This window comes from Meleagris gallopavo, chromosome 1, assembly GCF_000146605.3.
Source record: "Meleagris gallopavo isolate NT-WF06-2002-E0010 breed Aviagen turkey brand Nicholas breeding stock chromosome 1, Turkey_5.1, whole genome shotgun sequence".
Lineage (NCBI taxonomy): Eukaryota > Metazoa > Chordata > Aves > Galliformes > Phasianidae > Meleagris > Meleagris gallopavo.
Window position 1 is genome coordinate 178,193,004 of NC_015011.2, and position 12,272 is coordinate 178,205,275.

Below are 12,272 nucleotides of genomic sequence, written 5' to 3' on the forward strand. Positions count from 1 at the left end.
AATGATATGCAAGCCAGTACCCAAAGGGTGTGTTTTCCTTCTGAAGCCAACCACGTCGCCGGCACCTCTGCCAGCAGGTCTGTGGCATCGATCTCGCCTCAGAAGCGTGCGTAGGCCCAGAGGCAGCGCGGCTGCGACCCGGCCCCGGGAACGGGCTGCTTGCAACCGCAGCGGGGCCGCAACGGAACAGCGGGGCAGGCCCCGCTCCAGCAGCGAGCCGGCCGCTCGGGAGGGGTGTGTGGCTCTCAAACAGGATGCAGGCTGAATAACCCTCCATTCCTGAAGAGGGTGGTCCCCGAAGGTCAGGGCTGCCTTCAATGGGGTGGCGGTGTGAGAGGAAACTGCCTCAGAGGGTGCTTTCATAATGCTCGGATTGTGAATAAATTCAGCTTGTTGTACTCTGGGTTCCCAAGAGTTAGTCATCAAAAACGTGAATAGGAGAATAAGGTTAGGAAAAGAACAATTCTCCAGCTGAACTTTCATTCCGGGATGAATGGGGTCCCTCCCCCTTCCTCCTTTGACTTCAGACAAAGGGCTTTGTAGGCCGTGTAGGAATTCTCTTTGCTGCCTAGCAGGAATGCATGGCAGTAGGTAACACAAACAGGGGTAGGGCACAGCTCACACAGCCACAGGCTGAAGTTGGAAGGGACCTCTGGAGATGATCTATCCCAACGCCCTGCTCAGGCAGAGTCGGCTGGAGTGCATGGTCCAGCATCTGCCCATTGGCCTTTGAACATCTCCACACTGCAGCCTCTTTAGGCCACGGTGTTCTGGCTCTGCGTGGACAGGCAGTGACCAGAGACATGATGTCACTGTGACATGAGGCCACTCTGACACCTTTTGTCTTCCTGGTAAATGAATACTGAATCAAAGCACGGTATCACACTACATGTGTGATACTCACTGACTCTGGTTCTGGTGAGTCTGGGTATAAAGATGTGCCAAGCCTGATCCACGCTTTGCCCAGTTGCTTAATTATGAAAATAAGACAGGCAAAGAGAATGCTGGGTGCTGCATGGGATTAACACACTGTGGCCATTTGAGACCATCCTTGACTTAGGATAGAACTGACCTCTGCTCCAGCAAATGCTCCATTTAATGTAGTGGTAGGGGGCCCAGGGGCTTTTGAACCTGTCACAACAATAAATCCAGAGAAAGTGATGGAGACATTTCATACTTTAAGACGTAATGATTTTCTGGGCGTATTTGTCTCTCAAGGCTCCAGAAGGTGAAGGGACAGACGGGGTCATGCCTTCTAGTCTCATATGTCCACATCAGCACTTTGCCCCAACCATCACTGTTACCAGGGCATCTGTCACTCCTGGGAGGAGATCTTATCTGAAATCTCCACTGAGGCACATATAAGCTCCAAGGCAGTTGTATGTTGCTCAAGCTAAAGTCACTGAAATGTTTCAGTTAACGAACAAACACAGTCTGTTGCTTTCCTCTGTGTGACGCACAGAAATCTGTCTCCTTCCTCCCAGAGCACAGTACAGCATGTCTAAGCCATTGGCTACTATAATTATGAGGGGCTAAGCATTTATATGGATGTAAGTTCACTGTAAAGGTGAACTAAGTGCTTTGCAAATTCAAAAACACTAATCTCCTTCCCAAAGAATTCAGAGTCAATCACGGTCAAGAAAAAAATGGTGTGGTGAGCAAGACTAGTGAAGTCATCCTGCCCCTGTACTCAGCACTGGTGAGGCCTCACCTCGAGTGCTGTGTTCAGTTTTGGGCACCTCAGTACAGAAAGGACATGGAGGTGCTGGAGCAGGTCCAAAGAAGGGCAACAAGGCTTGTGAAGGGCTTGGAGAATATGGCCTGCGAGGAGAGACTGAAGGAACTGGGGCTGTTAGGCTGGGGAAAAGGAGGCTAAGGGGAGACCTTATTGCTCTCTTCCAATACCTGAAAGGTGCTTACAGCAAGAGCGGGGCTGGTCCCTTCTCACTGGTGACAGGTGACAGGATGAGAGGAAATGGCCTCAAGTTGTGCCAGGGTAAGTTTAGGTTGGACATCAGGAAAAATTTCTTTACAGAAAGGGTTGTGAAGCACTGGAATAGGCTCCCCAGGGAGGTGGTTGAGTCACCATCCCTGATGTGTTTAAAATCCATTTGGATGTGGTGCTCAGGGACACGATTTAGCAGAGGGTTGTTAGTTAGAGTAGTACGCTCAGCTTGCGGTTGGACCTGATGATCTTTGAGGTCCTTCCAACCTGAGCATTTCTATGATTGTATGATTTTATGATTCTATGATGATCTTTAGAAGTCAAGGAATCAACCAGTGTCGAAGTTCTTCTCTCTTTAAAACTGATATTACTTCACTGTACACACGTGCAGCTACCAAAATAAGTGCAGGCTAAAGAAGAGTGGCTGAGAGGAGCCCAGAGGTGTTGTGGCAAGAGAGCTTGGGAGGCTCGCAGGAAGCAAGGGAGGGGAATGGAGCAAAAAGAGAGGAAACTCCAAAGAGGAGAATGCTCCTTGTGAATGAGGAGGCAGGAAGCCAATGAAAGGATTAAGAAATGAGATATGTCCTTAAAGCGTGGGGGAAAAGAATGTAGATTAACCTTTAAGTTAGGCTAAAGGGAGTACAGGAGAACCTGCAATGTAACTATGCAAATTGCAGCTGCTGAAGAAAGGAATGGACAGAGCGTGTAGAAAGATTGTAGACCTCGCGATAGAAAAGCAAGGGCCACTTTGAGAAGATACTAAGACAGAAAAGAAAAGCTTTGGATTAGACCTTGAATGAGAGCCTGGTTATAAGAAAGAAAACATTGCCCTAAAACTAGAGAAAGTACTGAAAGCAGATTTAGCGAGAACTGTTCCTTTCACATATGGAAAAAGAAAAAAGTGGGTAATATGAGCAAGGACTTTGGGAGAAGAAACAATTAAAAAAAACCAGCAACAACAGCAGGGGTATGAAACTATCAGTCATGGACAAGACATAAAATCACTTCCTCACCAGAAACAGAGGCAGAAACTGGAAGGAGAGGGGCACCGTTAGTAGTGTGGTGTCTGAGGAGCCTCCAGACAGACACCCTGCCCAGCTGCACCAGCGCAGCTGTTCGGTGTCCTCTCTCCTCTGTCAAGATGAGCGTTTACAGTAAATGGGCACAAAGTGGAGAACTGCACTGGCTGTGAAATGCTAAGTGGCCAAGGAAATACTTGTGACGCACAAAAGCAGACTTTGCTTGGGTTTCACAGCATTGTACAAGGTTTCTTAAAAAGCCACAACTTTAAATTTGCACATCTGTATTGCTACATAGTCAGAGGATATTTAAACAGACTTGGTGTGCACAGAAGCTCATGACATATCCTAGCCTGCCCCATTGCTACATACACAGCAAGGGCTTGGCACTGCAGTGCAATAGCGCTTGGAGTTACGTATGATTGTCTGAGAAGGGGAAAAGAGATGAAAGAGAAATAAGACTGTTTTTATTAGGCTGAAGGGAGTGCAAAGAGCAGGGGAGTAACTGTAAATACCTGAATTCACAGCACCTGGAGCAAGACATGGCCAGGGCACCAAGATTTGTAGTCATGGTGACAGAGAAACAAGGGCCTCTTAAAGTATTTTTCAGCCCTGGTGAGATGGTGCTTGAAAACAATTTGTTGCGACTGATGTGTCTCTATTCACTTTGATTTACAGGATAATAATACTATTACTATCTTTGGGATTCTGGTATTCCAAGACTCACAGAAGACTCTACTTATTTAAAATGTTACAGCAACAGGCAACTTGTGATTCTCATTATGACCAAATTCTGTATTTCAATTATTTGCAAATCACCTCTTACTATCTTGGAGTTTTAGTGACTAGTGATGAATAAAACCACCCCCGATACTGAAAGGTTGTTGTTTTATTTAATTTTTTTTTTTTAATTGTAGTCTTCAGAGTTTGTGAGCTCTTAACACAGTGTGCAAATGTAATACAAAGCAAAGACCAAAAGAAAATAGCACAAATTTGTAAATGTGTCCAGGATTGCTGTGGAGCTTTTTAGACAAACAAGTGTGTATTGGTAAAAGCAGTGGCCGGTGTGGGAAGAAAGTTCAAAATAGTTGTAGGCTGAAAGACCATGTGGAAAACCAGGAGACAAGCAGTGATAATAATAGTCATCTTACAGGGATACACAGCTGTGTATCACGTAGCAGTGAAACATGTTTAGAGTGAAATGTCTTTCAGTTTGGACACTGTTTTTGTGCCATATTACCCTCTGATCATACTCTATTAGAGCATTATGGACTGTTGGAGGTTTTTCACATTGACGTCTCCTATGCAGATGTCATTCGGTATTTCCCCACAACATTTCAGGCGCTGTAGTCCTGGCCCCAATTTTCATAAAACTTTACAGACAACAAGACTCAACAGACAGTTTTATGTTTCTAATGCAAAGGTCAGACTATGGAGATAGTTGCCCCACCCACCTGTCCTGGTTGTGATTATACTGATCTGTAGGGTTCAGGCCACGTCATTTTATTCATGCAAGTGACTGATCTCACAGAAAACAGTAAATACCTTCTCTCAGTTTTCTGGCATCCTTCTTTGCTGATAAAGATATGTAAACAAGTGCAAAGCACACAGGACCTCAGCTCCCAGAACACACAGAGGTGTGACTGTAGCTTTTCCTCTGCTCAGTCTTTCTCTTCCAAGAAAATATGTGAGGTTTGTTGGCAGGGGTTTCGTATGCTGCTTTGAGGTGCCTTGACAAGCTGTCACTATGCTTCCTTCCCACAGGCAATCCAAACAGGTGAGGCTGCCTCTGGAGCCCGTCTCTGGCTCTGAGCACCTGCTGTTTCCGCTGGCAGAGTTTGAGCAGGAGAGCTTATGGCACCAGCTGTGACAGGTACCCAGTACCAGGCCAGCTCAATTGGCACTACTGCCATGAAAGGCAGTTTATTTAGGATAATGAGACACAGCACTGGGCTCACAGCACAACTGAAAATGACTGTGTGTCAAAGGAGTGTCAAAGGCTAGACTTCTGCAGATTGCCAAGGACAAGACCTAAGATATCTTACAGATATCTTATAACATACCTTACAGATATCTCCTAAAGCTTTGTGTCCAGACAACAGCCTGGAACCATGAGTCTGGACATCCCTTCTCATCATGACTCCTCATGCTTGGCATCCCTTCATTACTTGTTTACTGACAGCATGACCCAATGGCTGCTCACAATCTGGGAGATGAGAGTTCTGTTCCTGGCTTTGCCATTGAATGCTGCACTCCTCATGAACATTTGTGTAGCCTGGCCATGCTTCTCCTATAGTCTGCTCTGTCTGTTTTATCTGTAGAGGTATTATCACTGCTCTAAAGAAGGTCTCTTGTTATGTATTTTCCAAGAGCAATTGGAGTTTCCAAGCGCACTATCACCTTCCCCAAGATTAACTAATACTTGACCCATGCTTGTCTGCAGTGTTCTTGCTTAGCAGCTCTTGCCTTGTATTAGCATGGCCTTACTTAACTCATGGTCATTTCTGTCACCTATTTCCCACAATTCCATACAAAACCAAACTTCTTAAAAACAGAGACACAAACAGTTTTTTTTTAAAAAGCTCGTCACTTCTGTCTATAGCTGACCTCTATACCAGTTTCCACTGTGGTCTATTTCAGGGTGTATGTTAACTGTAAGAGAGTTAAATCACTCTTACAGTTTGACTTTCCTGTTTTATATTGGCTCTCCCTTCTTCACTGTGCATTGCTGATGTCAATCTGCAATCTGTCTAGTTCTCTTCCTCTGAACTATGTGTCTTCTTCTTATCCGCAGTTGTACTTCCATGCCCATCTGTACTATTATTTTAATTATCTTTGAATACACATTAATAGTACTTTTGAACACATGTCAGTGCCCATTTTTTATTCCATCTCTTCCTTTACTCTGTTTTATGTTCAGTTTCCTCTCAGGATTTAATCAGTAGAAATTATGTGCTATTATTATCTTTTCCTTTTGAGCAGATTTAGTCATAATAACAAGGCTTACAGGGAAAGAGCCAAGTCTTGTTGAAAGATCTGATCCAAAGCTCATTACCATGGTCACTGTTTTTCTGATAGTCTTCCTACTATATTTCCCTGCTTCTATACACTCTGTCAGATCTGATAGCATCTTAGAAGAATGCTTTCCTCTGAGTCCCACATCTAGCCTAAAACGTGCATTATGTTGGGAACCTAAAATGTGTTCAAACAGTATCTGATCTGACACTTTCTTGCAGGATGTCCTTTTCTGAGTATTGCTTTTGCTTCTATTGCTTCTGATAAGGCAGCCCATTAGAAGTGCTAACTTCTGACTCAATTCTACCCTTTGGGTGGAAGGGCACCATTTATATATTTCTAAGTTGGGATGCTGGTAACACATCTAGTTTTAATTTTCAAGGATACTGGACTGACAGCCCTGTTGAAATCCCTGGTTAGTACCTTTATTCTCTCTAGCAGTAACTTCAGCCTCGTCTTAGGACAAGGAGGATCTATGTCAGTGACTAAGAGGCAAACACACCGTGAGGCTTCCTGAAAAGGTCTTGGTGACTTTGCTGTGAGAAGGGTTAGGATTGTGGTAAAGGTTTTGTGACTCACTGTACTTTGCTACCAAATGGACATCGGTTCCTAACTAACCCTGAGGATCTGAGCTGTGCGGTTGCGTGCGTCTCCTCTGCTGTGACAGTTGCATCTGTGTGACATTTTGCTGACAATCTTCCGATTAATCATAGAGTCATAGAATGGCTTGGGTTGGAAGGGACCTCAAGGATTATCAAGCTCCAACCCTCCTGCCGCAGGCAGGGCTGCCAGATTAGCAGACTTCCATCAGGTTTTTCTGGTGAGCCATCTAGTAGATAACATTTCTCATGATGCTTTCGGGAAACGTGACATTTAGCTTTACTGACCAGGCATTAACTGCAAGCAGGTAACTAAATGAAAGTACCCACCTTAGAGAAAGATATTTGGGCTTCTTTTGAGTAGATTACAGTCTCTGTCGTGTGAGTCATCTTTGTCTCTTCTCTCAGGGTTTTATCTAAAATATCTCAGATTTCCTTTTTGTGTGAGCTGTTCAGTGGATAAAGCTATCTGTAATTTTACACTGACATAATAACTTATGTCTGCGTTCTCATGAAATGAGACATCTTTTCTGCTTTCCAGAGTTTATGTTTCCTGTAAACCAATTAAATCACAGGAAATAGATTTCTTATTCTGTATTCCAAGCTGGTAATAGAAAACAACAAAACACTAGGTTCAGGTTAACAGCTGAAAAACATTAAATGCATGCTTTTCTTGAGAAGCTCACTTGAAAATATGTGCAGTTAGTTATAAAGATGGCAATATAAATTCCTTAGCAGTCAATAGTTTCTAAATTGTATAGATCAATCTAACACAAAAAGTAGATAGTACTTCTTTAAAAAATAATTAGTTTTCTAGTGAGTAGAGCTACAAAGGACTTTAATACCAGACAAAGTAGGTACAGTAAATTATCAAAGAGACAAATACAGACTTCCTTTAAATCAATGCCAAACTATACCAGTGGGCTTTGTGGCATCAATTTAAAATGATAGCACACAGTAGGAGCTATTCATCCAGAGATTTCTTAGTCCTTCCAAGATGTGGGAATCATTCAGTTTTCCTAACAGACAGGGAAAATGAGATGCAGATGCAAAAAGATTTGTTGGCTGTCCCAAAATGTATGAGTGGATGGAGAAAAGCTGAAATGTGCTGCCTTTGGCTCCACAGACCTCATTACCACTGGCACCAATAGGAAATGTTCTATTAATCACCCTTTTGAGGTGCTGGATGGTCTCTGTATGGTTGCAAAACATTCTTGCACTGATATATGTAAGGGGGCAGTTTATAGTCTCCATTGGGTTCATGCCCCGCTGCTGCTTTCCCATCCCATGCTCCTCTAGGAGCTTCCTGGTCCCCGGCTCTCACCTTTGTACTAATGACTCTGGGAATTCCTTTGGATTTTCTTCTCCCATATACTGGAGAAGTGCTTCATTAGTTCCCTCAGCACTCCCCACAGTTCCCTCATTTTTTTCCTGCTTTTTACCTCTCTCCACAGGCACTTTGTACAGCTGCCCTTGTCCTCACCAGTTCCAGAGTTCCTTGCATTTTGCACCACACTAGGACTTGTGTTCCTCCCACACCTTTTCTATCTGTCTGAATCATTTCTGCATCTGTGGCAGGAAGGGCAGAGCCATGCTGGGGGTGTTGTTTATGCTGGGAGAAGCTAACAGCAACTGTGCCAGACCTTTGATGGAAACACAATTACGGCCCAGATTGATGGCTACTGGATGCCCTCACCAGATGCCAGGGCTTCATATGTCCTGCATTTTCCTCTTCTCTTTTTCTCCTGGATGAGAAGGGCACTGCCTATGGATGTGTAAAAACATTTCCTAAAAGTATGGAATTGGTTGGCTGTGGTGTTTAAAAGCCATCTGCACTGCATCTGAAGAAAGGAATGTCACCAAGCTGACTGTAAGGACTTGAAAAGTTGGCTGACTGATTCCCAAATGGAGAGCACAGCTGGCTGCTGTTGGTGAAATTCCACACAGACTCACGACATTCCTGCCACCCTTTCAGGCTCCGGTTGAAGTCAATGATTGACACCAAGTGCGGGGCTGGGGGCAGAGTACAGAGGAACATGGATCTTTGTGAAATTCAGTGTTGAACCCTCTATATGAGGGTCATAAACACAGTCTGAGCATCCACAATGCCTTTGCCAATGAAGTAAACCTGGGTTTGTGTTTCCTCTGCAAAGTTGAGTCAGTTTCAAAGCAAGCTTTTCCCTAATTCACCCATTTTGTGTTGAAATCAAATTCCAGTTTCTATATTCTCTACTCCTTTGCCATTAAAAACAAGTCTGATGATAGATCCCATAGACATAGTCATGATAAAAATAAATTAGCTTATTTAAACTGCAGTTAGAACTTAGTTTTTCACCTACCCAGTTACTGAACCTGTCTTTGCCATTAATGTTAATTCTCACTACCATTAAACATGCACATTATATTTACTCACGGGTTGGGTTGTCTATGCTTTGTTGGACTCAGAATGCCTGTTTCTAACTGATTTAGCGTTGGAGACTTGGGAAGAATGATTTCCCAGTATCACTCTGCAAACAAAATAGGCATATTAAAACAAGAACATGTCAGTGATGTTTACCTAAGTCCTTCTTCCTTGCACATTGTTCACTGCATATCATAGTAATTTGGTTCTAGACATTTCCTAGTGAAGGATGTTGCTATCAACAAATTCTTTGAGTATGCTTACACATATATGTTCATAATTATTTCATGTGTGTGTGTTACTTTAGCAGGCAACCAGACATATCTGATGATCTTCCTTTATCTTTCACAAGCTTTCTGAATGAGTTCAAGGTTTTGTTGACTACCACTACTGCATAAAGAAAAGATTCATCCACACACATCACAATTACTTGGTTGCTAGGAGTATTTTTAGCAGCATGATTTGGTAATTTTTCCAAATATAATAATTCAGGAAGACTCACACCTTTGCCCATCTAACAGTGATACAAGAGAACAGGGAGAGGAGAAGGCAATTCATTGCATTTGATGTGAGAGAATGAGAGAGAGCTGCACAGAGCTCCTGCCTCTCTTGCTGTCTCAGGTGGGTGGAAAGAATGTGGAGTCATGGAACTGTGCTCTTTCCCACCATACCTACACAGCACAGCAGACAGCTGCTAAGGCAAGTCAAGAACTGTAAGTTCAAGATGCTGTAATCATCATATGTCCAGCAGACTCACTCACTTTAGTGGAGTCATGAATAAACACACTGACCCTTACTCATGGCAGATTATTATCTCGTGGTCTAGCTGTAAGTGGATTTGCTCGTACAGACATATTGTGTTGCTCTTTTAATGTGCATCTTTCCCTGTGGCAATACCTTGTTCAGTAGGACACAGCTGGGATGAAAGACTTGACGGATCTACAGTCATCCCCAAAAACTTAGAGATCAAATCATGTTCTCACAGAGCTGTTGTATCATGCTACGACCCAACCAAATTCAATTTCCTTCATATTTTCAAGGAACTTGATTTTTAACAGTCTGATTTTCTAAACGCAGAAACAGCCTGAGAAGTTTCCTTACAAGCAGTGGACCAGCTGAATACAGTTACTTTGTGGAAGCAGATGCAATCCATCTCTCCTGTACCTGCTGCTGCTGCTGCTGCTGCTGCTGCTGCTGGGAATTCAAACCAGCAGCTCTGTGCAAATGCATGAAATTCAGAATGTGCAGCTGGCTGGAACCAGGAGGTGAAAAAGTGCAGCTGAATTTCATTCCCAGGTGGATTGGAATGTTAAAGGAAAACAAACAGCTTGATGTAGGAAAATAAATGAAAATATCTGTTTTACCTAGATATAAGAATGTGGATGACAACCAATTCTTATGAAATAACATATTAGCAGAGTAAGCAATTTTTATCTTGACGCTGTTCCTTTAAGCCAGCCTGAATTTTGTTGGGAAAAGGTCTCAAGGCATTGAGCAATCTCTGGTTTGGGCAATCACGTTGCTATGCTTCATCGGTTAAGCACAACAGTAATTCAGAAAATGAAGCCATGCTGCATCTGTCATATCATTTAAAATTTACTTCAGTATAGCAGGTATTTGAAGATTGCAAAATGAACCACATTATCCTGCAATATTCTGCCAACAGTGGAATCTGTTCTGAACCTGATGGGTTTCTTTAGCTTCATTCGGAGGAGCCAGAGATTTCCTCCTTCCCCCATCCCCTGCAATATATTCCAGTCAATGACACTATTGAAATTCCGACAGTAATTTATATACAGTAACTGGCTGCCCTCAGATGAGACACTAAACAATTTCTGTGCAGCAGGCTGCATTTTTTTCTTGTGAAATACCACAGTCTACTTGCCATCACATAACATTCACTCTCTTCTCCTTCACACATAGTTTTTAAGCACTACTGACAGTTTGCAGGAAGGACATTAAAAAAAAAAAAGGATGATAAACAACCTTAAGGAAATATCCTCAGATAGGACCATCCATAGGTAACATTACTCACAAAAATAGTCCCTGTAGCTTAGGAAAAAACTATAAATATATCTCCCATCCTGGAAAGACAGTCAAGCATAATCTCTTTATACTTGCTCTGTTGAAGGCAGTGGGACTGCGCACGTAATTGAAGACAACTATGCATCCTAAGTGTTCACAGACCAACACATCCCTTCACACAGCAAAGCTTTTCCTGCAGAGCAGAGAGCCTCAGCAAGTCAGAGAGTCAGGCGGAGAGCTCCTACTCCAAACTTTGCGATGGAATTTCAAGGATTTTGAAGTTTTATTTCAGCACAGGAGGTTTCTCCCTTGTTAATGATCTAACTGTATTTACATTTGTATAGGGAAGGTTACTTTCTGATGTTTTTGCTCCATATTAGCACTCCCTGATTATCGCTAGCGTCCTGCCACACTGAAGGAGCCTTTCCAGATCCAAACATTGCTCTATTTTGTGGGGATTTGTTCCTAGTTGACAATTGTCTTTGTTACAGATCGTAGAGATATCTAAAATCAGAATACTTCATGAAAAACAGGCTTGGATCCAGGCAGTTCCATCTTAATGAGCTCAAATATGAACTTTGCATCCAAAAAATCCTTTTGCAGCTTGGGCCTGAATTTTTGATCCAGATGTTCATTCCCTGGCTGTCCTCCTCTGGCACTTCATCACCTCCTCCTCTTCGTGCATGAAAAAAAAATACACTAACAATAAGCAAACCCTCCCCCAAAAAATCAGCCCTAGCCCCTAAGAAGACCAAATAGGCACTGATGTCAAGTCTTGTGTGTGTGATTTTATATAGAAATCTAAGGACTGGTAACAGATTTACAGCAAAATGTATGATTGCAACGAGTTTGGGGCACACAGTGAGCGCCGATGGCGGTACCTCAGCCCTGCCTGCAGCTCCCCAAAGCCGGCAGTGCCATTTTCCTCACAGCCTCTTCCTGCCCCCGAAACCCTCGGCCAGCGGATGGGACAACACCGATGCCGCCACAACCGGGACACCGATGCCGCCACAACCGGGACACCGATGCCAGCATCTCTTGGAGACCATTTCAGGGTTTTTTTTTTTTAAGAAAGTTGGTACGAATCCGTCAGATTGAAGGAGCGGGGGAGAAGATGGCGAGACGGTGAACAGTTTGTGAGACGGGCGAAGTTTCTGTGAGGTGGGGAAGTGCCACACCGCGCCTGTAAACACAGCGAGGGGCGGAGGACGAGCCGCTCCCGCCGTTCGGCGCGCCCCGCCGCCTCTCCTCAAGCAGCCCCAGCCGCA

General features: G+C 43.6%; 1 protein-coding gene across 1 annotated transcript in view; it reads left to right on the forward strand.

The window, feature by feature from the left end:
* Window positions 1-11,875: 11,875 nt before the first annotated feature.
* Window positions 11,876-12,272, forward strand: part of SKA3 (spindle and kinetochore associated complex subunit 3) — a 9,378-nt gene continuing 8,981 nt past the window's right edge. The window contains exon 1 of the mRNA XM_010729065.3: window positions 11,876-12,129. Coding sequence (XP_010727367.3) covers window positions 11,876-12,129 — 254 coding nt within the window. The remainder of the gene's footprint in view (window positions 12,130-12,272) is intronic.